This window comes from Aspergillus puulaauensis, chromosome 2 (assembly GCF_016861865.1).
Source record: "Aspergillus puulaauensis MK2 DNA, chromosome 2, nearly complete sequence".
In the NCBI taxonomy this organism is placed as follows: domain Eukaryota; kingdom Fungi; phylum Ascomycota; class Eurotiomycetes; order Eurotiales; family Aspergillaceae; genus Aspergillus; species Aspergillus puulaauensis.
Window position 1 is genome coordinate 5110444 of NC_054858.1, and position 26113 is coordinate 5136556.

The 26113-nt window shown below is 51.3% G+C and overlaps 14 protein-coding genes across 14 annotated transcripts; 10 read left to right on the forward strand and 4 right to left on the reverse strand.

The window, feature by feature from the left end:
- Window positions 1-174: 174 nt before the first annotated feature.
- APUU_22065A (aldehyde dehydrogenase family protein) lies at window positions 175-1850 on the reverse strand (the record flags this gene model as incomplete). Its single annotated transcript, XM_041700887.1, has 3 exons — window positions 175-626; window positions 670-728; window positions 775-1850. 3 exons carry the CDS (start codon window positions 1848-1850, stop codon window positions 175-177), a joined length of 1587 nt encoding a protein of 528 aa, XP_041553827.1.
- Window positions 1851-2346: 496 nt separating this feature from the next.
- APUU_22066A (uncharacterized protein) lies at window positions 2347-3636 on the reverse strand (the record flags this gene model as incomplete). The annotated part of the gene is made up of 2 exons (XM_041700888.1): window positions 2347-3195; window positions 3241-3636. 2 exons carry the CDS (start codon window positions 3634-3636, stop codon window positions 2347-2349), a joined length of 1245 nt encoding a protein of 414 aa, XP_041553828.1.
- Window positions 3637-4317: 681 nt separating this feature from the next.
- Window positions 4318-4653, forward strand: APUU_22067S (uncharacterized protein; the record flags this gene model as incomplete). The annotated part of the gene is given in 2 exon segments (XM_041700889.1): window positions 4318-4522; window positions 4541-4653. The coding sequence occupies 2 exon segments, from the start codon at window positions 4318-4320 to the stop codon at window positions 4651-4653; spliced, it is 318 nt and encodes a 105-aa protein (XP_041553829.1).
- A 256-nt stretch (window positions 4654-4909) lies between these two features.
- APUU_22068S (uncharacterized protein) lies at window positions 4910-6007 on the forward strand (the record flags this gene model as incomplete). The annotated part of the gene is made up of 1 exon (XM_041700890.1): window positions 4910-6007. One exon carries the CDS (start codon window positions 4910-4912, stop codon window positions 6005-6007), a length of 1098 nt encoding a protein of 365 aa, XP_041553830.1.
- A 653-nt stretch (window positions 6008-6660) lies between these two features.
- Window positions 6661-8112, forward strand: APUU_22069S (MFS transporter; the record flags this gene model as incomplete). Its single annotated transcript, XM_041700891.1, has 1 exon — window positions 6661-8112. The coding sequence occupies one exon, from the start codon at window positions 6661-6663 to the stop codon at window positions 8110-8112; it is 1452 nt and encodes a 483-aa protein (XP_041553831.1).
- A 1338-nt stretch (window positions 8113-9450) lies between these two features.
- Window positions 9451-10916, forward strand: APUU_22070S (uncharacterized protein; the record flags this gene model as incomplete). The annotated part of the gene is made up of 2 exons (XM_041700892.1): window positions 9451-10600; window positions 10879-10916. The coding sequence occupies 2 exons, from the start codon at window positions 9451-9453 to the stop codon at window positions 10914-10916; spliced, it is 1188 nt and encodes a 395-aa protein (XP_041553832.1).
- Window positions 10917-11024: 108 nt separating this feature from the next.
- APUU_22071S (TMEM53 family protein) lies at window positions 11025-11996 on the forward strand (the record flags this gene model as incomplete). Its single annotated transcript, XM_041700893.1, has 1 exon — window positions 11025-11996. The coding sequence occupies one exon, from the start codon at window positions 11025-11027 to the stop codon at window positions 11994-11996; it is 972 nt and encodes a 323-aa protein (XP_041553833.1).
- A 195-nt stretch (window positions 11997-12191) lies between these two features.
- APUU_22072A (ankyrin repeat domain-containing protein) lies at window positions 12192-13750 on the reverse strand (the record flags this gene model as incomplete). Its single annotated transcript, XM_041700894.1, has 2 exons — window positions 12192-12748; window positions 13381-13750. The coding sequence occupies 2 exons, from the start codon at window positions 13748-13750 to the stop codon at window positions 12192-12194; spliced, it is 927 nt and encodes a 308-aa protein (XP_041553834.1).
- Window positions 13751-13894: 144 nt separating this feature from the next.
- APUU_22073A (ankyrin repeat domain-containing protein) lies at window positions 13895-14671 on the reverse strand (the record flags this gene model as incomplete). The annotated part of the gene is made up of 1 exon (XM_041700895.1): window positions 13895-14671. The coding sequence occupies one exon, from the start codon at window positions 14669-14671 to the stop codon at window positions 13895-13897; it is 777 nt and encodes a 258-aa protein (XP_041553835.1).
- Window positions 14672-14972: 301 nt separating this feature from the next.
- Window positions 14973-16330, forward strand: APUU_22074S (MCT family MFS transporter; the record flags this gene model as incomplete). Its single annotated transcript, XM_041700897.1, has 2 exons — window positions 14973-15162; window positions 15210-16330. 2 exons carry the CDS (start codon window positions 14973-14975, stop codon window positions 16328-16330), a joined length of 1311 nt encoding a protein of 436 aa, XP_041553836.1.
- A 436-nt stretch (window positions 16331-16766) lies between these two features.
- APUU_22075S (uncharacterized protein) lies at window positions 16767-17690 on the forward strand (the record flags this gene model as incomplete). The annotated part of the gene is made up of 3 exons (XM_041700898.1): window positions 16767-17034; window positions 17078-17236; window positions 17287-17690. 3 exons carry the CDS (start codon window positions 16767-16769, stop codon window positions 17688-17690), a joined length of 831 nt encoding a protein of 276 aa, XP_041553837.1.
- A 518-nt stretch (window positions 17691-18208) lies between these two features.
- Window positions 18209-19286, forward strand: APUU_22076S (uncharacterized protein; the record flags this gene model as incomplete). The annotated part of the gene is made up of 3 exons (XM_041700899.1): window positions 18209-18382; window positions 18446-18809; window positions 18886-19286. The coding sequence occupies 3 exons, from the start codon at window positions 18209-18211 to the stop codon at window positions 19284-19286; spliced, it is 939 nt and encodes a 312-aa protein (XP_041553838.1).
- Window positions 19287-19973: 687 nt separating this feature from the next.
- On the forward strand, window positions 19974-22814 carry APUU_22077S (uncharacterized protein; the record flags this gene model as incomplete). The annotated part of the gene is made up of 4 exons (XM_041700900.1): window positions 19974-21239; window positions 21541-22414; window positions 22464-22658; window positions 22714-22814. The coding sequence occupies 4 exons, from the start codon at window positions 19974-19976 to the stop codon at window positions 22812-22814; spliced, it is 2436 nt and encodes an 811-aa protein (XP_041553839.1).
- A 1546-nt stretch (window positions 22815-24360) lies between these two features.
- APUU_22078S (uncharacterized protein) lies at window positions 24361-25536 on the forward strand (the record flags this gene model as incomplete). The annotated part of the gene is made up of 2 exons (XM_041700901.1): window positions 24361-25043; window positions 25098-25536. The coding sequence occupies 2 exons, from the start codon at window positions 24361-24363 to the stop codon at window positions 25534-25536; spliced, it is 1122 nt and encodes a 373-aa protein (XP_041553840.1).
- Window positions 25537-26113: the final 577 nt, after the last annotated feature.

Genomic DNA, 26113 nt, shown 5'->3' on the forward strand with positions numbered 1-26113 from the left:
CAATTTCTTTAATAGGGAGGAATGTAATAACAAATACCGCACATAATCAGTATTAAAGACTCGTGGATATCTTCGATCAAACTTCTCCGGCCTCAACATTTACATAAGAACCGCACGGCACCAAAGAGCAGCGTATAACCATATAGCCGTATTATAGCACTTCATATCTAGCAACTAAAAGAACGACTTCGCCTGAACAAAAAGATCCCGCACGCCCTTGAAGATCCCTAGATGCCGATCTAAGCCAACATCAGCCAATCCAAGCAAAACAACAAAGTACGCCAGAAACTTGATGAGACGGAAGGACTTTGCGATGACCAGACCTCGTTTAGTTGCAGCCCGCTCCTTTTCCAGACTCCAGTTGCGCTGGATTCCGGCGCTGTTACGTACGCCGAGCTTCTTGATCTTATCCAATGAGTACGGCGGGCGCAGGAAGTTTGTTGCCTTGAAGAATAGCGGGCGTGGGCGGGCGATGGTACGGTAGTGCGTGAAGGACTTGAAGCCGTAGTCGCCGTGGTATGCGCCGTGGCCGGAGTCGCCGACACCACCGAAGGGGGCGTTGGGGACCATCATGTGCACGAGGACGCCGTTGACGCAGACACCGCCAGAGAGTGTCGAGTTGATCACTGGGGGGTTAGCATGGTTAGACGAAGAGGGATGGCAGCTTACCATGATCGATTTCGTTCTGATTGCTGCCGAAAACGTAGAGCGCGAGAGGACGAGGGAGGCTAGCCAGTCAGTATTGATAGTGTACAGGGTGAAATGGGAGTCTACCTGTTGATCGAGTCGATGGCGTCTTGGGTTGAACCCGTAACAACAGGGCAGATACTGCCAAACAGCTCCTCCGAGAGAAGAGAGTCCGTCAGCTTGACGTTGCTGACAATCTGAGGAGGCAGATTCCTCGTTTTGGCATCAGACTCCCCGCTGTGTTGAACGGTGCCTTCGGTCTTGTCGGCAAGCCCTGTAAGGCGTGCATAGTTCTTGTCGTTCACGATATGCGTCATGTCGGAGCCCTTGTTGTACTTGTTGAGCCAGAACGTCATCCGCTCAATCAGCTGCTTCTCAACAGACGGGTGAGCAAAGACATGGTTAACAGAGAGACAGATCTGTCCAGCATTGAGGTACTTGACCCAGGCGATATCTCTCGCTGCAGCCTCAACATCCGCCGTGCTGGTCACGATGGCCGGACACTGGCCTCCCAACTCCAGCACAGTCGGGGTGAGGTGCTTCGCCGCCGCAGCAGCAATATGACGCGCGACAGGCACCGACCCAGTAAAGAAGATATGATCATACTTGCGCTGCAGCAACGCGCCAGTCTCGGCAGCTCCCCCGGTAACAACCCGCACAGCGCTAGTATCAAGATACTTCGGAATCAGGTCCACAAACAACTGCTGCGTATTCGCCGTGACCTCAGAAGGCTTAAGCAAGACCGCACAACCCGCCGTAAGTGCCGCAATCAACGGCTGAAGTAGAAGCGAGAACGGGAAATTCCAAGGCCCAATAATCAGCGCCACGCCCAACGGCTCAGGCCGCACAGTCGGTCTCAGCAGAAACCCCAGAGCCCCCGCATTAGGCGTCTGGTCAGCAGTCCACTTGTCGATGCTCTTCAGGTGCTCGAGCAGGTCGGTTTTCACGTTCCCGATTTCCGTAAAGGTCGTCTCGAACGGGTGCCGGTTCATGTCCTTCTTCAGGGTCTCCTGGATCAGGGCCTCGTTGTCCTCAAGCAGCCACCAGATCTGCTTGAGCTGCCATTTTCGCCAGGCAACTTCTTTGGTTTTGCCGGAGGCAAAGGTTGCCTGGAGAGTGGTGTAGGCGAGCTCGACGTCTGCTTCGGATGTGTATTCAGCCATGGTGCGACACTGCAGTATGCTGACAATCACTGTGGGGAAAGGGGCACACCGGCGACAGTGAACAGCCCCAGCTTTTATCTAGCCCGGCCTGCCTAAGAAGCACATGCGAGTTGCGCTGGAAGCTGAGGGGTGCGAGGCAAGCGCGGCCAGGATCTGCAGGACGGGGGAATGGAACCCCCGGGTCGGCATCAGGCTTCCCATTTGAGCAGTAAAATTGTCTGGCTTGGCTAATCTTGCGGAGTGAGTGCCCATTCCCGTGAATGGCTCATGGCTGAATGGCTGCTCTGCAAGGGGGATTGTGTGGTGCAGGATCTCCATTCTCCGCACTGGACAGCCGACTGTCGCCGCGGCCCGTGGTCTCTGCCGAGCATGGGGTTCCCACATGGACTGACGGCGATGGAGATGAACGTCATGATTTATGTTGTCATGGTCATTGTTGTTGCTTTGAAATTCACAGACGATATGCTTTCGTTTCTATGTACAGCTAATATACAGTCTATCCGATATGGCGATGCCACCAGTCCTTCTTCCACGTCCCTCCAAACCGATGGTTGATACAAGCATGCTGACTGCGAAAGCCCTCTGCGCCGCTATGCCGCTGGCCATTCCCCCACGCATTTATCGGGAGAACGCAGACTCCCCCCATCGACTTTCCGATCGCAGCCTCCTGGGCATCCACGCAGACCGGCTCACTAATCTTGTGGAACGGAGCCCACGTTACACGCCTCGAGAGCTCGCCCGACGACCGTGAGACGAGGTCGCCAATTTTCTCATCTGCCCGCACTGATTGCGAGATCAACGGGTGCGTCTTGGGCAGCGCATCGGAGAGGGTGTCGATGATCGCGTCCGTGAATACCCCAGGCCCGGTGACTTCGAGAATCGTCTTCTCGTTATACCGGGGTCCAATGAGTGGGAAACTGTGCTGGTTGTGCTGTCGCGTATGCGACAGGACTCGGACAATAACTTCGCGAAGGAGCGGGCTGAACCGCTGCGGCGCATAGAAGGTATACTGGATCAGGCCGTATGTTCTGATCCAATGCCAGTCGCGCATTAGCTGCGGCGAGGCGTGCGGTTCGTCAATTTCAATCCCGACCGCGAGCGAGATATTTCCGTTTCCGGAGTCGAGGCCGGTGAATATGGGTTGCAGCGACGGGCATTCCTTTATGGATTTCGCAGGGTAGACGTCTGTATCTGCGTAATAGCCGCCGTAGTACCAGAGCAGGAGATAGCGAAGCAAGTCTGATCGGATAACGTGGTGGGGGTAGGAATCGTAGAGCTTCTTGAGGTCAGGGACGGAGGAGAGCACGGTGGTGAGGAAGTGGTCGGCCTGAGCATCTGCGACGAGCTGGTCCTGTTAGTACTGTCGACAATCTGTGTTAAGGAGACTCACGGTGTATTCCCATTCATTATTCCTGTCGCTGAATCTGATCGAATCTTTACTGCGCTCTTCTTCCGGGCTCTTTCCAAGCCGGATCTGCCAGATATGGTCTTCTGCTGAGCGATCGCCGCTGTGGTTTTCCAGAAAGGCCTCCTCGATCCTCTGCAGCGCCTCGAACACCCTGCGCTCGTAATCGTAGTCGGGAGAAACTCGAAAAGGAGAGCGATGGAGGTAGCGGGGGACATCCTCGATGTCATAATCGGGCAGCCATTTCCCCGCGACAATGCGATCGTTCTTCGACGGCAGCGAGTGGAACAGGATGACCAGAAAAATGACCAGAGCCAGAATCGAGAGCCGCCGCCGCACAGTAAAGGGGAAGAGGGGCTTTTGGGTGCGTGGTTTGAACATTTTGCCCCGTAGGCGTCAACCAGCCTAGCCAGCGAGGTTGTCCATGATGGCAGCAGACAACACAGCTGTCAGGAGTGAGAGGACTCGATGATCTTCACAGCAACGTCACCTGATGAATGAAACGCTACGATTCACAGCCATCAACCATGGTCCACCATGGGGCCAAATAATGGTGATCCTGTATCCAGGTGGTGTTTCGGATACGCGAACAGGGCAACGACAAAGAGCCGCTGACTGGTTGGTTCCACCACGCGGCCTCGTGTAGGACGATCACTCAGCTGCAAGTTGTAATAGAAACAGCAAACCATTTATCAGTGATACTAATATAGAGCTACATTCATAACAACCTAGATATATATAACTTGTGGCTTCATCTCTTGGTATTTCGATATTCGGACAGCTGATGTGAATACTACCTGTACAGGGCACCGAAAACGGCCGCATGCTGCGCTCGAATTGCAGCCGCTAATCCTCTTGAATTGACCAGGTTTGTATTCCTCCAGTAGTATTCTTAGGCTGTTAATGTTCTCGTGATATAGTTACCTTAGTTACCTTGATTACTTAGCAAATCTCCAGTCAGCGGGGACTCGAATGTGACTCAGGTTTGCTCTCTGTTCGTATATTTATTTTGTCCTTGATAGATATATCCTGGCACCCGCACATTGTTGAATTTATCCCAACATGGCTTCCCTGGCAAGAATACCTCGCTCCCTCCGCCCCTCTCATCGCGTGCCTTCTCTCGCCCGGACGTGTTTCCACGAGCAGAACCCCGCATTCTCAACGTCCGTCTATCTCGACAAACAGTCCACACCGAACACAACCCAAAAGACCGACCAGACAGGAAACCCAGAGCTCCCACGGGTCACGCTAGAGAATCTCGGGATAAGTAAGAATATGAGAATAGTGCTATTCACGATGCTTGGGCTCTGGGGGACGGTCGAGACATACTTCTATTACCAGGCGGTGATGCGGTGGTGGAAATCAGGAAAGAAAGCAGATGGCGTGGAGACGGATTAGAGTGAGTGCTTTGGCTGTGGTGTTTACACTGCTGACCTTCTAGATTTATCGAACTTGGTCCTGCCCTTGTATAGTATTCGCCAACCGGCAGGCGCTCCCTCTGTCCATTTCGATGGCAGGAGCAACTTTCTTCATTTAAATAGTAGAAGTCTTCGTCTTGGGGACCATCCCCAAGACTACATCGCTTGAATCACTCTTTATCAAACCAATATCAAATCCAGCATAACCATTTTTACTTACCAACCGTCTGATCATCATGAGTACCGCATTTCACGAGGCTGATACAATTGCCCAAGTCAACCAGCTTTCATGGCAATTGCTGCAATTCCTGTGGTCCCACAACCCCCCGTCAGGAGGCACTGCTGTGTCCCCAGTATCCATCGCGACAGCCGTCTGCATACTTGGGGGCTTTGCGGATGGGGAAGTGCCGGCCAGTATCGACTCGATTCTGCAATCGATTCCATCGTCGTCCACGATTACCTGGAAGAAGGGTGTATTCACCGGCAAAAGGCCCACCTTCTCCCCCAGCTTTGCCAGTTCCGTGAGCAGATATGGTCCTATGATGGTCCTTCGGGAGTCGACTTTGGAAAACCTCATCTACGAGATTGATCAATATTTCATGACAGAGGATCCCAACAGATCAATTGACATGAAGCTTTCTCCTGAGAGCCTCACCGCGAGCCACGACGCGACTTCCGCCAGCTCGCACATCGTTCTGGCCAGTGCCCTGATGATTTCACTGCCATTCCACCATTTGTTCTCACCCAGCAAGATCGCGAAAACTACGTTCAATCTCTTGGATGGTACAACTGCTCAGATTGACATGATGCACTGCACCAACCAACAGTTGCTTGTGAAGCATCATGCGGCATACACAGCAGTCCGCCTTCCCTTCGGAGCGCAGGCCCACCCAAACTACTCGTTGATTGCATACCTGCCTCGGACGCGCCATTCAGTGGAACATCTCCTCAGGTTTTCCTCTGTCCAAGCCTCCAGCACTGAGGGCTTTACCAAGACCTTCGTCAGCACATTCGTTATCCCGAAATTCCACACCAAGGCGAGGTATAACCTGAAAGATATCCTCCCACTTTTAGGATTGTCTCTTCCCCAGAAATATTCGCACGTCACCCTGGATGGGGACACCGCGGTAGACCAAATGCTGCAGGGCGTTTCCGTTGTCTTCGATCCGTGGAGCGTTCGTGACCCCCAACCTCCATCGCCTCCAACACTCCATTCCGATCTACCACGCATGGACTCTCTATGTTTCAATTGCCCATTTGTGTTTACGATCAAAGGGCGTGAGGCGGACGTACCATTATTGTGCGGGGTGTTTGATCGCACCGAAAGTGATTGACGTGTGACTTTTCTTGCGCTATTAGGTAGAATCGAATAGACAGTTAGCTCATTTAAATAACATTATCATGGTTGCAACCCGGTTCTCGATATGAGTTCGTAGTACATCCGTGTGGTGGAACCGGTTGACCGTATCGGCTGATTGTTCTGCCTCAGGTTGAACCGATGACCAGACTTGAATTCCTGACTTGAATGAACCAGACGAACGTGTTTACATTTGCACCGATTTCAGCCGTTTCTCCATCTTAATCCACGGAGCCACTTTCAACCCGGTGAGTTTCAAGCCTATCATACACTGTGGTCACATTAGTCTGAACGGATATTTTTCCGCTCCCCACGCAAGACCAGGCTTGATTCCCCGCAGTCTCTTCTATTCGGAAGATTCCGGTCCACAGATTTCTTTGCAACACGAAAGCAAGTCGGGCTGGACCGATAGACCGGCATTCCGAGTCCGACCAGGACGTGCGAAGGCTTGACGATCGTGCTTGTTCAGCTGGCCAGTCGGTGGAGTTTACCAACGATGTTACTCAGTCCTGACTCTGTGTCGGAATCTCGGTTGAGTGATGAGTCCTCCCCTGCACCCGATCGCCGAGTCAACGCTTTTATTGCAGCTGTCCCGCATATGTACTGCATGTCGGTGCAACAATTCTCACGATGATGGAACTCGAGACTCCAGATGGCTACGACCAGGCTCGAGCACGGCTGCAGGAATGGGACAGCGACGATGACCCGGGCAATCCTCGCAACTGGTCTACCCTCAGGAAGACCCTGACCACCACTGTCATCGGCCTGATTGGCTTCGCAACGACCGTCAATGCCTCGATCTACTCGTCGGGCCATGAGCAGGTCCAGAAGCAGTTCAATGTCTCGACGACCGTCTCGCTGCTACCTCTCTCCGCGTACTCGCTGGGGCTGGCTTTTGGGCCTATGATCTCGTCGCCGCTGTCTGAAACATTCGGTCGCAAATTCGTCTACCTGCTTACCCTGCCGCTGGTGGATCTCTTCACGATAGGCGTGGGCTCATCCCACGGTATTGCCTCTCTGATTATATGTCGCTTCCTCGCTGGGGTGTTTGCTGCCCCTGGGGTTTCCGTCGCGGCGGCCACAATCACCGACTATACACACCCGTCACAAAGAGTCATCCCCCTGGGAGTATACTACGCCGTTCCCACAATCGGCAGTTCAATGGGTCCTCTGATCGGATCTTTCGTCGTCGAAGCTCGGGGCTGGCGCTGGACTGCGTGGACACCGCTCATCATGGCCGCCGTCGTACACCCTCCAGCGCTCTTCATCCGGGAATCATACAAGCCCATCCTCCTGCGCAGGCGAGCAGAGAAACTCGGCGGCGAAGGCGTCCTCCCCGTCCAAACACGCACAGCCATGCAGCTCTTCAAAGAATTCATCACATCAACCATCGTCCGCCCGCTCCATATGCTCTTCACCGAGCCCCTCGTCGGCTTCATCTGCCTCTACTGCGGCTTCCAGTTCGCCCTCCTTTACACCTTCGTCGTCGCCAGCCCCCGCGTTTTCGCTTCCGTCTACAACTTCTCCCCAGGCGCCCAGGGCCTCTCCTTCCTCGGCATGGTCGTCGGCTGTATCTTCGCCCCCTGCGTCCTCTTCATCGTCGACCGCCTCGTCCAGCGAAACCCATCTCTGCGTATCAGGAACAACAACACCGAAGGTTCCGCCCCTTTCTCCCCAGAACTAAGACTCTACACTTCAATGTTCGGCTCCCTCGTCCTCCCAACCGGCCTATTCGTCTTCGCTTGGACTTCAACACCATCCATCCACTGGATCGTGCCTATCCTGGCCCAAGGCGCCACTTTTCTGGGGAGTATGCTGATTTACATCCCGTGTAACTTCTACATGCTCGACGTGTACGGCTCGAAATACGGTGCGTCCGCCAGCGGGGCTTCCTCGTTAACTCGGTATGCACTCTCAACTGCCTTTCCGCTCTTTGTGCCCCAGATGTATGATGCCCTGGGTGTGGGCTGGGCGACGAGTCTGTTAGGGTTTATTGCGGTGGTTATGGCGCCGATTCCGTGGTTGTTCTTTTATAAGGGGCCGAAGCTGAGGGCTAGGAGTGCGTATGAGCATGGGACTTAGCTTCTGGCTTACGGTGGCTTCTGGGTATGAATGTATATATTATGTGATGCTAGATCTCCACTTTATTTATAGAAAATATATTTCTTTATGTTCAATCAAGGTTATGCTGTTGTACCCTGTTACTGTGCTTGTTCGGAATTCTACGTATATATATTGCTTAAAACCCTCCCAGATCGAGTAAGAAAAATGGAGAGCAACTTCACGAGTGCAGTTTCCAACATAGCCAAGATGAAGCTGTCTCCAAGTCAATCAGTGACTCTAGCTACACTAGTACCCCGCTCAAGGCGCAAATGGTCAGGGGGCGTACAATGGCGAATAAAATCATCGTCAAGATACGGTCGCAATGGTTGATTCTTCCGCTACTTGCCTGGCTATCATGGATTGTGGCGATTTTAGCAAGAAGTAAACTAATGTTTTGCAATTGAGGCGCAGTATGCTAAGATAGCAGTTCTTGGAGACAGCAGCGCTTTTTTCCTTCCTATAAATATAATCAGGGTTCTAATTCTTTTAGAAAAGCACCGTGGGCCACAGGAAATTCTACCACGTCCAGTTAGCAGAGAGGCTGTGTCCCATTGCGGCAGAAGATATTTGAGAAAAGTGCCGGCAAGCTATTGACGGATTTTCATACTTGACAAGTCTTATGCAAGCCTCCCTTGGCTTGTCGTTAAAGGATGGGGGCCATTGAGAGCCGTGCTCGATGAGAGTCAAGACCCTGCAAAGCAACGGAGCAGGTGCCAAAATTCGCCACTTCCCAACGCCGGGAACTTGTCGGGTTCTATTTGCTTTGGACGCCGTTCAGGGTTCGGTGCATCTCTTCAGCCTTTGGGTTGCGTCCTTAGTCTCTGGCTGCGGCATTACCCCTAGGCCCGTCTAGACTACCTAAATATAAACAAGGCTTTGCAGAGCAAAACTCAATTGGACTAGTGATTATGCACGATCCTGGCAAAAGAGTGGTGCGGACGAAGTGATGAAGCTAGGGAATGTTTGTGGGAAAGTCGCCAAGGGCCAGCCTTTCGGCCCTGCATGACAGCCTCGTGGATTTCCCGATTAGGGCAGCGCTGGGCCACGCGAACGGTTTGCAGGATCGCACTTAATTTTTCTTGCTATCTGCAAGGACAGGACATATGCGGGTTGGGAATAGCTAAGCCGGGCTGTGTTTTGGACTTCTGGTATAGATTTAGCATTTTGTAGGCGTGGCAGAGATTTACTTATAAGACTTGTATTTGGACCTGCCCGGGCTGTTTGCCATCGCTTGACCAATTTCTTCCGGTCTACTTCTTATACAGCTACGAACTACGAGCTACGACTTACACCATACATTTGCAGCACAACGTCAAAATGCCTCCCCCACCTCAGCGCAAACCAGTCAACGCCAACGCCCATGTCCGCTCGCACTCCCAACCACAACCACCAGCAGCAGCACACACCCGCGCAGTCCAACCCCGAGCACCACCACCAATGCAATACCAGGCCGTGCAGCATAATGCCCACGTCCCCCTCCATCACCCGCAGCCTCATCCAGCCCCTCGACCCGTCTCCCTCCCGGTGCAGCCTCGCGGCGTGCAGCCCTATCCGGGATCGGCACAGCCAATGTACCACACGCAAGTCAGCCAAACCCAACTGAACCAGGTTCAGCATAATCGGGTGCAAAGTCTGAATACCCAGGTTCAGCATCACCACCACCATCATAACCATACTCCGCCGCAACAACAACAACAACGCGCGCCCCCAGCCCCGCAGCGAGCACCACCACCCCAGACCAGAGCCATGCAGCCTCAGCCAAAGCCTCAACCCAAACCTCAACCACAGCGACAGCAGCAGCAGCAGCAACAGGCAAACAGCTCCGCCCAAATAGCGCGATCCATGCAGAAGCAACTAAACGCGCAATCCGCGGCGCAACAAAAGCACCTCGCGCAGCAAAACGAAAAGACACGCAAGGAAATCGCCAAACAGTCTGCAGCGCAGCAGAAGAACATGGCCAAGCAGACCGAGAAGGCGCGACAAGACGCAGCCAAAAACGCAGCGAAACATAATGCCGCGATGCAGAAGCAGTACGAGCGCGATCGGTCTGCGATGGAGAGGCGCGAGGATATGCGCGAGCGCCAGATGGGGCTTGAGATGGAGGAGATGAGGTATATGAATGATATGCAGAGACAGGAGTACCAGAATTATATCTGGCAGCAGCAGCAACAGCAGCAGGAGATGATGATGGCTCAGCAGCAGCAGCAGCAAGGGGAGAGGGAAGACCATAGGAAGGATCTGGCTGGTGTTGCGGCTGGTGCTGCGGCCGGGGCGGCGCTGGGTGTTGGTGCTGGTCTTGCGTGGGAGAGATGGCGCCAGGAGGAGGAGGAGGAGCAGCAGCAGCAGCTTGAGGAGGTCTCGAGTGAGGAGTCGGAGCCTAGCAGGGGGTATCACAGTCCAGAGCCAGAGCCGGAGCCCTATGTTTCCCCTGCAATGCCATCACAGGGAGGGGACGACGACGATTGTTGTAATTGCTGCGACGATGGTTGTGATTTCTGCAATTGCTGTGATGATTGTGGGTGCGATGGTTGCGATTGTTTCAGCTGTTTCAATTGCTGCGATGATGATGATAATGAGAGCTGCTGCTGATGACCTGTTTTTTTATTGTATTTTACTGGAGTATAGCTTATCATTGTTGATGTTTCTGTATAGAAATAACTGTTGGGGCAGTTAGGGCTCGACCTCGGCCACATTCATGATTTGTATAGCCTCACGTTCACATGCAAAATATTTCTGATCTGACAGTCCCTGGCCCTGAGAGACTGGCCAATAATATCTGCTAATTCAGTTGGATCTCTGGCCAGGTGGGTCAGCGATACGGGCTTATTTCCCATCTCGACGCTGACACCGACCGCGGATCCGTTGGGACCTGAAAGGATCTGCTGGCCGCCATGACAAAGAGACAAAGATATCTCAATTTAAAGACCCCAGAAGTCCAACCTGACAACAAATATTCACAAAAAACAACGACAGAGAGAGGAATGGCAACAACACCATACTTCCCCGGCTTCACCGCCATCTCAGACCAGATCTTCGTCCGCGAAGGCCTACAAGCAGAAACAACGCGCCCAAACCAGCCAGAAGTGCTCATAATCTTCGCCTGGGGCGACGCACAGCCCAGGAACGTCACAAAGTACGCCGACGGGTTCCGCGCCCTCTACCCGCAATCGAAACAGATTGCTGTCCTGTCTCCAATCTACAAGGCGCTATGGCGGAGTATGCCGCAGCGCGCCGAGGCCATGAAGCCCATTCTGGACGCGGTGTTTCCTTCGAAGAACCCGGCTGAACATACCGGCTCGGTGCTTGTTCATGTTATGTCTAATACTGGCGGTATTGCGTATGCTGCGACGTTGCATGCGTATAGGAATACATATGGCCGGCCATTCCCGCATCGGCTGGTCACGCTGGATTCCACGCCCGGAAGCACGGATCTGACGCTCGCGAATATGCGCCGCTTGTCGCTGGCCATGGCGCTGGGGACGGCGTCGTGGTTCCCGTGGCCGTTTGCGCTGACGCAGGGACTGTGGGGGGTTTTCCTGTGTGTGATGAATGTTATTGAGAGGATCCTGGGACGGAAGAGTGCGGGGGTTGAGAGTGTCAAGGCGATTGGGAACGCTGAGCTGTCTACAAAGGAGGCAAGGAGGCTGTATCTGTATGGGAAGGGGGACCGGATTATCCTGTGGACGGATATCGAGCGCCATGTGGCGGAGGCCAGGGGGGAGGGGTGGAAATCTGATTGTCGCCTCTTTGAAGGGAGTGGGCATGTTGAGCATATGCGCAAGAGTCCAGTTGAGTATTGGAAGGCCATCCAGGAGTCGTGGGAGGAGGCAGTTCGGAAGAGTGAGGCGGAATATCAGCCCTAAGTGGCTTCTACAAGGATAACATTAATATAATAACAATACAATTTATAGAGAATAGCATAGACCACAACACATACAGGTCACAGACTAAACAGGGTGAATCACCTCGCAGCATACAAGAGCTTCACCATTTCATCGTCTCCTGCAGCGTTCACAATGTGCAGCGGAGTCCTCCCCCGACTATCGGCCTTAAAGATATCACACCCAGCAAGCATCAAGATAGTCAGAACTGCCCGCAATTCCCTCTTTTCCGGCATCGACCATTCCATCTGTATCTGTTCCACAGTGCGCAGGAACAGCGTACGATATATCCAGACCTGCAGCGCCTCTCTCAAGGTACTGCAGCCGCGCGCGAGTATCGTCCCCAGCAAACAGCGTGCGCGGCACAAACCATTCCTCGCTCAACTCACCACCGTATTCCACCAGTGTCCAGATAGCCTGGATTCGGGGCTCGAAGAGCCGTCGAAACCACTCAGCTGTTATCTCTGCCTCTCCGCTTCTGCAGCGGTCAATTATTTGCCTCGAAGTTAAATTATTTACCTCCTTAACGGCCTGGCAGAGCGGGGTTTTTATTTCGTTGTCGGCCTTGTGCACATCCGCGCCTGCTTCTAGAAGGAGACGCGTTATATCTTCATGTCCACCAGACGCTGCGAAGTGTAGAGCGGTTTTGCCAGTAAAGCTACTCATCTCATTTACGTCGATATTATGTGTTAGAAGCAACTCCACGATCTCTGTATGGCCGCCAGTAACAGCATCTAAGAGGGTATTGCGCGAGCCTGGCCGTAAGCCTTCTTAAACGTCTACAACCACTTCAGACTCCAGAATTCAGCGCACGTGGTCCATGTTGCCGGTTCTGCAAGCCATTTGGATTAATGGGCCTTTTGGGAAGTATGTAGGGCTGTTTGTATCGTCGGGCCTGCTGCTCAAATCGTGGAGGAAGTGGAGAACATCTGGGCGACTGTGTCCGGCTGCATGGACTTATATGGACTCTTGGGCAGGGAAGAGTTCGCTGAATGGAGGGAATTCAAAGAGGATAGTTAGATACTTGAATGATCCGATATACATAGTCTCTCAGCAGAAGTAGTCTTAATGAGATATTCGGCGGTGTCTTGCTGCGGGATAGGAGCATTGATAGAATGTCTGGAGATTGATGGCGCATGGCAGCACATAGAAATTCTTTCCATCTAAGGACATCAAAAAAATACACATTCACTGCGACCCAGCCAGGCCCGGACTCTCTTGTCGGTGCCATGCTCCAGATAGTAATGGAGGATATTTGGAATGTGTGCGGCTGCTTCATCGTATGACAGCACAAAAGGCATTAGCACTTTGACGCAGGTATCATTTTTAAAGTCCAGGGCATATGAAAGGGCCGAGAGTACGGTACCCTTATTCTCCTGCTGGTTCGCGTGGCCATCCTTCTTGCACAGAGACAAGGTTGACCTCAGTATCTCGGCGTCTCCCACGATGGCTGCGAGACAAATGAAAGGACGTGGAAGATGTGATAAAATAGATTGGCTGGCCGCTGCGTGTAGGAATATGTGAAGCGTTTCCATACTGATTGGGAATTGTCCCCAAGATGGCCAGAAGTTCTCAAAATCCCACCATTTCCGAAGGAGAATATCCAGAGAGGCACCCGCCCCGAGAAGGAATCTTATTATATCCGAATTCAGATCTTTGCTCTCCAGTGCCAACCTCAGAGGTGTCGGCCCCTTGGCACCTTGGACGTTCGGGCCCGCTCCATACTCTTGCAACATGATGCGTACAAGTTCCGCATCTGCATTCCTAACTGCAAGATGAAGAGGGTAGTTACCATGCGAGTCTCGAAACTCCTCGTGTGATGCGCGGCTCAGGAGTTCTCGAATAACTTGGTAATACCGACGATAGGCACGGTCTCCTGGTCACTCAATGGCAATGACTATGGGAGTATCCGAAAAACGGTCAGGCGTATGTATGCTTATTCCGTTGTTGATCAGATTCGCAATTGCGACTGCCGGGCAGCCATTCCTACATGCCCAGTGTAGTAGGTTGTCTTCTGTGTACCCGTCCGGTGTTGTCGCGTGGATATTGAAACCGTGATTAATTAGAAGATCCAGGGTATCTTGGTCTGGGCGTCCCATGCAGAATAGAAAGGCAAGACTCTCAAACACAGTAGTTATTTCAGCCCCAGCAGCAAGAAGAGCCCTGACAACGTCCGTCCCGTTGAAGTGCGTGGCGGCCTGGAGAGGGGTATAGTAATGAGAGCGTACTTGAAACCCCGGTGGCACGCTCACCTGGCATGGAGGGGCTGTCAACTGGCTGGGCAGGTTAGGTGAAACGCCCTGGCCTAGCAGAGCATGGACCTTTTGAATATCACCCGCCTCGCAGGCCCTTATTAAGATCCTGAGCTTGGTTATGGCAGCTTCCATTATTCTTCCATCAGGCATAGAAGAACGCCATTTGCGGAACGATAAGCCTCGGGGTCGTGTGGGAGGTTCGTAATAGTCCCATATGAATGTCAAATCCGCACTAGATCTCTCTTCTTCTGTTTCCTGGTCCTTTTCGAGTAGCGGACAGGCGATTCCGTAGGCGGCTTTTGATGTTTTGGCGAATGCTATGAGGCTTTTACCTGATAGATATTGCGCAACCTCAATTCTCAGCTCCAGTTGGAGGTGAACGAAGTCTTTAGGGGCATCCATGTTTGTTGCAAATTTCAGCTGTTTGTGGTAATTTTGGTAGAACGTCCAAGGGCGTCGGGTTGGGTCACTATCTTATATCCAAAGTACGCTCATCTACTTTCTTAGTCTTTTGTAACCCGAATGCCTTTGTACCACTTACTATTCAGATTAGGTTTAGTACAACCTGTAACAATCCTTCAGAAGGATCTTCTAGTCTGCGCCAGTCATAGGCCTTTGCATGGATGTTGAGTCAGCCAGCCTTGGAGTCTTGGAGTCTTGGAGAGGCGGGGGAATTCTTTCTTCGTTCATCAGCATCGCAACAATGGCAACAATGGCAAGCACGCCCCAACAGACTTCCCTTGTCCACGACGACATTGAACTCGATGAGGCATCGGCGAGAGAACCTTCCGAAGGTGTCAGCCATGCTTACCCTGAAGGAGGCCGCGAGGCGTGGATGTGCCTCTTCGGCTCAGCCCTGATGATGTTTCCATCGTTTGGATTCCAGGCTGCCAGTAAGTCTGCTACTCTGTATAATATTTATGTAGTCTCACTGTTGTAGTTGGGACAGTACAGGGCTATCTCAGTCAGCACCAGCTCGCCCACTACAGCGTCAGCCAAATCGGCTGGATCACAGCGATGTTGCTCTTCTTGACCCTCTTCTTTGGTGTGCAGGTTGGGCCTTTATTCGACCGTTACGGGCCCAGAATGCTGTTAGTTGCTGGTTCTCTTTCGAGCTTTGCCTCGTACATCCTCCTGGCTGAATGCACGGAGTACTGGCACTTCATGCTCTGTCTGGGCATCTTCAGCGGTTCTGCAGCAGCAGTCGTCACGACTGTTTCGATATCAGTACTCAGCCATTGGTTCTACAGACGCCGTGCACTCGCCTCTGGTCTCTGCATGGCTGGTTCATCAGCAGGTGGTGCAATACTTCCTATCCTGCTCCGTCACCTCTTCCCAATGTACGGCTGGAAGTGGTCAATCCGTATTATCTCTTTCATCGCACTCGCCTGCTACTCTGCCGGAATCGCACTCGTCAAAGGCCGCTTCCCTCCAAGCCCGCTGCGAAGAGCCACAATTGATATCGCGGCCTTCAAATCTCCACGTCTCAGCTTCCTCGCCCTCGCCGTTTTCGTCTTTGAATTCATCATCTTTGGCTGCGCTGCCCTACTCCCAACATATGTCCGCTTCGCTGGTCTTTCTAAAGACGTCCAGTTCTACTCCGTCACGCTGCTTAACAGCATGAGCCTTCTCGGCCGTGTTCTTCCCGGCATCGCCGCAGACCTGGTTGGCCGCTTCAACATCCTCCTCTCCCTCGTCACCCTCACCTTCATCGTCATGGCCACCGTCTGGCTCCCCGTCGGTTCCGCGAGCGAAGCAACCTTATACGCCGTCGTCGCGGTCTTCGGCTTCGGCTCCGGTGGCTGGATCTCGCTGACGCCTGTATGTGCTGGCCAACTATGCCGGACTGATGAATATGGCCGTTTCTATAGCACGGTCTATGCGGTTGCCTCGTTTGGCGTGCTGATTTCGGTGCCTGTTGGTGGAGAGTTGCTGTCGGCTACGACGCCTCAGATCCTTATTGGCATGTATTCGGCTGTTTTGCTGCTTGGTTTGGTGTGCGTGGCTTTGTCGCGGTGGGCGCTGTTGGATTGGAGGTGGAGGTGGAGGGTGAAGGTTTGATTTTATTTGGCGCGACCTGGTGTTGACTGCAGAGATACACCATCCAGCCAGTGACAGCTTCATAAACTTCATGGGAGGCCCCGCCAGGTGAAGCAAAGTGTTATTATGAGATAAAGAGTTTTCACAAATGGTGGTTGTCTTCTTACGCCTCCCAAATATCTGTCATCCTCACTTCTTTATCTCCCAACAACCTCGCCTTTCTATTGTTGGCATCCTTTCCGCTGCGAACATGACGGTTTGCCATGCCATTGATCCCCAAGGGGAAGTTATCCTCATAGCCCGAAACCCTAATCCTCGATTTGCTGTTTGGACCGACGACAAGGCGAAAGTCACCCCTGCAAACGGCTCGAGTGACGCCAATGATACAAGCACGAGCCATCTGCTACTATGACCGCTGAACCCAGTGCCGCTGACACAACTACCGACCAAAAAAGAAATGCACATCCGAGTTTCCGCGAAGCATCTCACCTTAGGCTCCCCCGTTTTCAACAGGATGCTCAATGGTGACTGGACGGAAGCTGCAGAATTCAAAGAGAAGGGTTCTGCTGAACTTGTGGTGCCCAACTGGGGCGTTGAGGCCCTTATCCTAGTCCTGTATATCATACACGCACAAACCACTAAAGTGTCCAGATTGCTAGGCTTAGAGGACTTAGCAAAGGTTACTGTCGTCACAGACTACTACGTTGTCAAGAAAGTCAAGCTCTGTTGCGATCTGTGGATTTGGGTGTTGACAGACTATCGGCCCAGCAAACTCCAGCAACCCCCGCGAGATTCTGTCCTATGAGTTTGGGTCTCTTTACTTTTCGCGGCGTCCAGACAGCTTTGCCACAGCTTGTTCCATTGCCATAGAGCAACTCAAGTCGCCTATATCGTCCCTTGGCCTCCCAATACCAGCACTAATTATTGGTAAGTTTATCCGTGAACTGAATGACGTTTGTCTCTAAAGCTTTTCCCAGACGAGATTAATAGGCGCAGGACAGAAGCAATCCAGTCAGGCCTCGACCTTTTGTACTCACGCCGAGACTCCCTTCTGGATATTATTAACGGCACAAATGACGAGGACGGATCGCGCTGTACTGTTGAATGCGCCGCTATGACTTACGGCCAGATGTCCAAGGGCATGCGTGCGTTTGGAATGCTGCCATCCCGGCCAGACCCCCCGTTCACCGGTGTAAATAATGATTCATTCAGTGCTCTCAGTGAACTTGGCTGTGGATATTGGGGAGAGCGTCGTGGCCCTTATAGCAAAAGGTTCAAGCCGCATAAGTGCAGTACTTCGTCAAGCTACTCCGCAATGTTCGATGGTATATACCACAAAGTCGAGCTGCTTTCATTATCCGACTACATACCCAAGGTGTAATCGGGTCTCCAGGCTGCAAGGAAACATCTCGGGTCACCTGCTATGGGTATGGATAGATTTCCTTTATCGAAGGACTCTTTTCAAATGCTGCGTCCTCATTCTGGAGCTTCTAGCATGAGCTGAGGATTTAAAGGATAAAACTTATGTTATGTCAGAACCGAGACGTTCTATTGTCGATAGTTAGATTTTAGAAAACTCGCCGTCAATAACAAGCTCATGGTGATACCCTGTATAATGATCATATCTCATATACTCGACCTGCTCTCGAATGCATAAATACTATTCACTGAGCCGCGGCCCTACTGCTTGAATAGATAGAATTCGCCAGACTGATTCAATAGAAGAGCACAGGTGGGGAAGCGAAGCAATGAGCTTCTTGTGAGCTGAAGAGTTTTCACAGCAGGCTGTTGTGTTCATTCACTCACATCTTCTATTTCCCAGCCTGCTGCCATCCTCACCTCTTCATCCTCGCCGCAATCTCTGGGAATCAATTGTTGGTATCTATCTGAGCCGCCGATATGTCCGTTGACCATGCCATTGACCCCCGAGGGGAAGTCATCCTCATCGTCCCAGGCATCGAAAACGCCAAAGACCCCGCTGTCCTCGATGACGGCCTTGAACCAGACACCGTTGAACAATCCCCAGCCACGTCCGTCATCGAGACCAAACAACGCAAGGATATCCGAATCCAGGTATCCGCTAAACACCTAATGCGCGGATCGTCCTATTTCGACAAACTGCTCAACGGAAACTAGAAGGAAGGCAGGGAATTCAAGCAGAATGGCACTATTGAGATCACCGTCGAAAGCTGGGATATGGATGCTTTTCTGGTGGTCCTGTATATTATCCACGGTGACCTGTTGAGGGTGCCTCGAGCCTTGAACTTGGGGAAACTCGGGAACGTTGCTATAATTGCGGATTATTACGGTGTCCCAGAAGTCAGGTTCTTCGCCGATATATGGATGGACCCCTTGGAGGACATGGTACCGCACCATGGGAGTAGATGCTCGGGCGATATTGTTTCTTGGCTTTGGATTTCGTACTTCTTCCGAGACGCAGAATTATTCGAGACTTGCACTTTTATCCTCATGAACGAGGGCGAAGACGAGATACATTCTTGTGGCTACCCAATCCCGGCCATAATCTCTGTAAGACCATTTCAATTGGATTGTTCCGCACTCTGACCGTCTATTAGGTGATATAGACGACAAGAGGACCTGCGCGATACAGCGAATACTAGACGCCTACCGATCCCGCAAAAACGACATCCTTCAGCTCACGAAAGAGAATGACTCGGACTTGGATGCGGAATATGACCTACAATGCACGTCCATGATGCTCGGCTATGTATCTCGCCACTTGGATAATCTGGGACTGTTGTCTCCCGCGGCTGCAAGTCCATTCTCTAGGGTGAAATACAGTTCATTCCGCCATATCTACGGGCTTGACCCTCCAATTTTGGAAGCGCCATGCGATTGCCGTGACCAGGGCAATAGCTTTGGAGAAAATAACTGCATCCATTCTGACTTTGGCGGATCTTTCCGGTTTCTTTACAAGAGAATCCATGGTCTCCAGCTGTCCAGGTATGTCACTTAGACCGTGTGTACTCCTGAAAGGCTGTTAAACTTGCATCGGGCCTTCTCTATGATAGTGGTATTCTTTTTTACTTGAATGTTACCGCCGTTGAGGCTTCATTTGCGTTTGCAATTAGGAGTTGTAGATACACCCAATACATAACTTTACCAAAATATTGGCATCTGTAAAAAGGATCAGTGTTGTCTATGAATTTCTCTTCACAGGCTGAAACGAGGATATGGCGGTCTCTCCACATCTAGCAGGTTCTTGGAAATCAGGGACAGGCACCTGTGAGTAGCTAGCTGTAGTCTTCTTATAGTTACTCATGTCATGTAGTTCACAAGTCCTGTACTACCAGGGAAGCCAATAGCAGGAAGGGTAGCAGTTAAGTATCAGGTTTGTATCTCTTACCAAGCTTTTCAATGAAGGAGTTCGCTCGTACTGGGTGTGAATAGCGACTGTCTCGTGAAGTGGTCCGACTCTATCCGCGATGGTTGTCACCGATATCCCAAATCCGTCTACCTTCTAGGTGCAGCCACAAATATATAAATTCTGTCATTTTTTTCTCTCTTCTGCCTACTACCATTTGTTCTATCATTACCTACGTACCACCTGTCTGGTTAGCCACTATATCATTACCCGGAAGACTACATTGACTATTACAATATCCATATCCTTACCATATCCTTTCCTGTCCTCTATCCCGCCATGTCGGACATCACAGACCAGACCTCGGAGCTTATACTTGACCCTGAGGGCGAAGTAACAATCATACTGCATAACCCCGACGCCCCGTTTGCCGTTTGGGACCTGACGTCCGCGTCTATCCATCATGGCCCTCGCAGCGGCAAGGGGGTCGATTGGACATCCGCAGCATCCACGAAGGCAACCAAGAACCCAGGCCTGGCTCATGCGATGGCTCTAGCTCGGAGGATAGCCGAACCATCCGAGGCAACAGCACAGATATCGTCAGAGACAAACCTATTCGAAAACGAAACAGAAGATGAACATGAACAAGAACAACCCGGGGAGGATGCACCGGAGGATAACGAGAAAAGGGCATCAGGCCAAGAATCAACCACCCCCGAGCCAGCCCCAGTTCGTTTCCAAGTCTCAGCCAAGCATCTGATGCTCGCGTCCTCGGTATTTCAAAGCATGCTGGGCAAGAACGAGTGGAAAGAGGCCACCCAGTTAAAGGAACATGGGTCTGTTGATATCGACACGTACGACTTTGATACCGAAGCACTCCTTGTCTTCCTCCGCATCATTCACTGCAAGGTAACTGATCTCCCAGAGACTATGAGCCTGGAGCTCATGGCTAAGCTCGCGGTCGTGGCCGACTATTACGAATGCCGGGACCTGGTGGCGTACTATATCAAGCGGGTTATCCTCGACAATCACTGCAACACCCAGCCGAAGCGCTACACCCGGACTTTGGTCCTCTGGATTTGGGTTGCCTATTTCTTTCGGGTACCTTACCTATTTGACGAGGCCACCACGACTGCAGTTCGGGAAGCTGGCGGGACTATTACTTCGCTGGGTCTGCCCATACCTAGGGCAATCATCGACGACCTGAACCGCGTAAGAGTGAAAGGAATCAAGATAATAATCGACGCCCTACATGCTGCAAAGGAGGCATTTCTTACACCTCCATTCAAATGCTCGATGCAGTGCGACTCAGCAATGCTGGGTGCGCTGATGATGCAGATGGATACCCATGGCGTCCTATCTCCGAAGCCCCAGGAACCATTCGCTGGGCTCCGTCATAGCAAATTGGTGGAAGACGTGGCCAATTTCTGGTGTCCGGAGGGGTTGGATGTAGAGCACACTATACATTACGGCTTGTCAAAAAAACCTCACCGTCGCTTCAACCGTCATTTCAAGAAGGTCAGCTCTCATTTCAGAGGAATACAACCACCTACATTCGACAACTATCTTCATCCCGAGTGGTGGTTTATTTCTGGATTCGCTCTGGTAAGATATTTGCCGGATTGTGAATCTTAGACGGTATTGTTTGAACGCTTGTGCTCGGCCTTGGTTGAAGTTTGGATGGTGGGCGTAGCTGCATGTCCTTTATAGATTGTTGGTGTCTCGACAGAGTTGTTGGGCTATGCCTTGATATCAGATTTTCTGATATTTATCAATAGAACATACTATCTATCTGGTATCATGTATACTGCTATTCAATTTGCATATAATAGCCCAGTAGGACTCTCCTTCCACTGTTAGCAACACTTTACTCACTTTATCTTTACTTGAGACTCACTCGCTGAAGGATATCAAATCTATCTACACGACCTCGTATTTCCAATCTCTGGCCTCTTCGTCTCTCCCTGTCCTCCCCAACATACTCCTTTCTGATACCTTACCACTCGCCTCGCTCCGAATCCTTCTTCTGTTTCCATTCTCTGCCCAAGACATCCATATTGACCAACGTCGAACGGACTTTGATTCATCACAGGCCAACTCACCATACTCTCCGATCAGAAAACACATCTCCTCCTTCAACACCGTAACGATGACCACCTACACAATCGATCCCTCTGGAGATGTCACTCTCGTTGTCAACAATCCAAACGCCCCTTTTGCTCCCTTGCCTGAAACCACCGCCGCACCTCAGGCTCCCGCGGATGCAAGCCAGTTCACCACCGAACAGAAGACAAACCCCGAAGTATGCATTAAAGTATCGGGGAAACAATTGATGATGGCCTCACCTGTATTTGAAAGAGCCCTTACCGGAAGTTGGAAGGAAAGCTTTGAGTTCAAAATAGATGGGGCTGTCACAATCCATACGGAAGGGTGGGATATCGAAGCCTTGCTGGTTCTCATGAAGATGATCCACTGCAAGCCCCATGAGCTTCCTGCTCAGGCATCAGTGGAACTGATTGCGAAGCTCGGTGTTCTAGCGGACTACTACGAGTGCATTCCTGTGGCTGGTTACTATGCGATAAAGTGGGTTGCGGGCGACATTATGCCACCAGCACCGCCCACAGTGGATGACGCTTATATACGAGACCTCGTACTTCGCGTCTGGATTTCCTGGACTTTTGATCCACCCAATGCATTCGAAACGTCCTGTGAAATGCTAGTACAGAATACTCGGGGATCTATCTGTTCCTTCGGGCTTCCAATCCCCGTTAATATCATAGGTGAGATTCGGTTAATTGTTGGCTCCAAAGGTTTCTGACATTATACTAGACGCCCTTAACAAACGCAGAGAGACGGCCATTGAGAAGGCAAAGGCCCTCATCGAGCTCGAGCGTCATGCTATTTTGACCGATGAGTCTCGCTGCACAGCTGCCTGTCGGGCCATGACATTGGGCACACTGTTGATCTTTCTTGAGAAACGCCAAATTCTGTCTATACAGGCTCCATATTCCGGAATTGTTCTGAGTGAGCTGGTGGCGTGGTTCCAGTCTATCAAATGTCCAGCTTGGTTGCTATGCAGGCCTAACTATCGCCTTCTTTCCCAAGGGTATGAGTGCGCCCACTCTTCCTTCAGCCATATATTTCGTTCTATGGGCTGTTCCGTTGGGGCACTTAATATAAGTGATTTTAGGCCTTGAGTACTTTCGGTGTGTAATTATTTCCCATGCTTCGGTCACTAGTATTGCATATCTCATTGACCCTTTTTGTTTTTCGTTTGCGTTAGTCCCTCCATATCACTTATTTGGAATTATTGGATACACATCTTACAACTGAACTCTCTTACCCATGGGATTATATTACACTTCGTTACTCAGTCCTTTTCGTGAAGATATTGAACCGACATGATTGGCCACTACGCCTTGATGGCCCTTCGGGGAATAAGGTTCCCATAGATAGAGCTTTCGTGTCCTGACAGCTGAGTGTTCGGAATTTGTTTTGCCGATTCAGGCTTATCTATCCTATACTCCGCCTCTACGCTCACGGGACCAAGGTGGTTTGGGAAATACTGGTCGATAGAACTTTGATTCTTGAATGAAATGAACTATTATCTTGCGTTATTGATTGAGATCAACATTACTAAATCACATAATTGTCCGATTATGTCTAGTATTTACCCAGTTCAATGACATAGCCAGTGGGTCATCCGGATATCCTCCCTCCAGGTCCAGAAGCGCAACCTTGGACTGACCATGCTTTCAACGACAATATATAATCCGGGGCACAGACGCTCCCGGACCGTGACCATGGAAGAGATTTCAAGGGGTGGTCATTGTTAAATCATACACATACTACCACTTTCATCTCTCCGGAGGCGCTCACGTGGTCGGTTCGTTTCCGTGCCAGCCGTCCAACAATTTGATAGGAATGCGGAATTCTGTTTTGAATTTACTGGTTGATTCAAGTTTTCTATAAACGGAAATAGTCTTCAAATTCTTTCATTATTTCTAATATTCACCAGTAGAGCAAATGTAGAGAGTGGTGCTGTGATGTTTCCTTTTACTGCACCCGGGGATGCATCGGTCGTCAGGCCGGCGCCCTGGGCCCGACCACTCCTCCGGCTCGCCCACGGGGCCGTTGCTGTCTGGTTCTATCGCCCAAGTAGCAGTTCACAGCTGACCATGTGCCGCAATCGAGCACTCCTTGCGGCTCGTTGGCCGCACGTGTAACGGTTAGCCTGGCCGCCAGCGTGAAGAAAGTTAGGGGAAACACTTCCGCTTATGGTAAATCTAAACATTCAGGCAGTGTCATGCAGATCTAGAATCCGCTATCGACACAAGCCGTCTCGGTCTGGACTCTTCACGGCGGCCGATAAGGAGGGTTCGCGAAACCCTAAGCCAACCGGTCCCTGACTATCACCGATCACGTGGACGGTTCCTACGTATCACCACCGTCGGATCGCCAATTGGATTGCTATCTGTGTGAAGAAGTGCCAGGTAAACGGTCCGGGCTTGGAAGGCTGACGACCGTCTGGGGGTGGGATGGGTCAGGCGGGTGCTGGTGATCTCATCCGTGCTCTATCATGGGGTGGCTGGCGGGGATACCTATATAGAAGGGCAAGATGCCAGCGAGTATTCGACTTTCATTCAGATCCAAAAGTCTTCTACATTCTAATTCCTGTTCTTTATCATAGACTACCAACGTCTTTTGTTTACTCTACACATTCGCAATGTCATTCCTAAGAAATTACTTTGGCACCTCGAAGCCTGCCCCGGCACCAAAGGAGGAGGAGAAGGAGAACAAGAGGCCCGTCCGTGCTCTTCCTGCTTCCTGGTACACCTCTGAAGACATGTACGAGCTTGAGCGACGCGCCATCTTCTCACGGAAATGGCTCCTCACGACGCACAAGCACCGCGTCCCCAACGCTGGCGACATGGTTCGCTACACCACCGCTGGCTATGAATATGTCATCATGAAGGACCAGGATGAGAACATCAGTGGCTACGAGAGCAACAGTCTCAAGCCCATCCACGTCCACCTTGACTGCAACGGTTTCATCTGGATCAACTTGGACGCTGGCGAGAAGCCCGAGATCTCCTGGGACGACGACTTTGAAGGCGTCGACACGCAGCCGCGCTACCAGTTCTACAACTTCGAGGAGTATTCCTTTGACCACACCTGGGACATGGAGGGCGACTTTAACTGGAAGATCCTCGCCGACAACTACAACGAGTGCTACCACTGTCAAGTCGCGCACCCGGATATCCCCACCATTGCCGATCTGAACTCGTACTACGTCAAGACGAAAGACAACCAGATCCTGCACTACGGTGCCCAGCGACAGGACCAGATCGAGAAGGGATTCCGAATTGCAACCACCTACTTCTGGCCCAACGCCTCTTGCAACGTCTCGTGAGTATCTGTCATTATGTCCCTTTAAAATAGAGCCAGTACTAACAGTCCCAGCCCGCACTTCTTCTTCATGCAGCGCTTCACCCCAATCAGCCCAGGCAAGTGCGTCATGCGCTACGAAGTCTACCGCAACAAGAACTCCAACGACGAGCAGTTCACGACCATCAGCGACATGTACAAGCGCATCATGACCGAAGACAAATACCTCTGCACGCACTCGCAGAAGAACCTCAACGCGGGCATCTTCGTCAACGGCGAACTGCACCCGGAGATGGAGAAGGGGCCCATCCACTTCCAGAGCACCGTCCGTGACATTGTCACCGCGCACCACAAGAAGGAGCTCGCTGCCGGCCATCAGATCTCGCCTGCCTACCGGGGGCCTGTTAGCCAGGATAGCACTACCGTATCAGCGGGCTTTGATGCCGGCAGTGCGGAGCTGAGTGACCTGAAGATGAACGTGGCTCAGGTACAGGTGACCGAGTTGCAGGTTTAGACGCATCTGGTCTGGTCAGGAGACGGTCATGAACAGCTTAATGGGATATGAATTACTAGCGGGATTTGTTTGTTTCATACACTAAGATAGCATTGTTTTTTTTTTTTTTACATTTTTCGCATGTATGTTTTATTTTATTTGCATATCGATCTTCTATTGTGAACATGGCATTAGTCCATTTACTATTCCACTCTATTTTGAGTTGATTATTTCTCTAAAAAAGTCAAATTAGTAACGAAACATAAATATCATACAGTCTTTCAATCGCCTTAGTTTGACATAATCACCTTATCTTTCTAATGTCATTCATTGTCCTAAATACAGCGTTGCACGACGCTCGGATGCCTGTTTTACTCTAAAGATCGGAAAGCAGGCTGCGAATCCCCAATTGAGCTCTCAAGATCCAATCACCAAAGCATATCTTGAACTTAAACCACCTAAGTAAATAATGGAAGGTGTTCTGTTTGTTGATTTTTGTAAAATGCTTCATTATTATTGGCATATACGAGAATTAACTTTAGCCCTGTGTTCAGTTGCAAAATCCAGATTTAAGAAAGAGTGGCCCGATTAAGCAGCG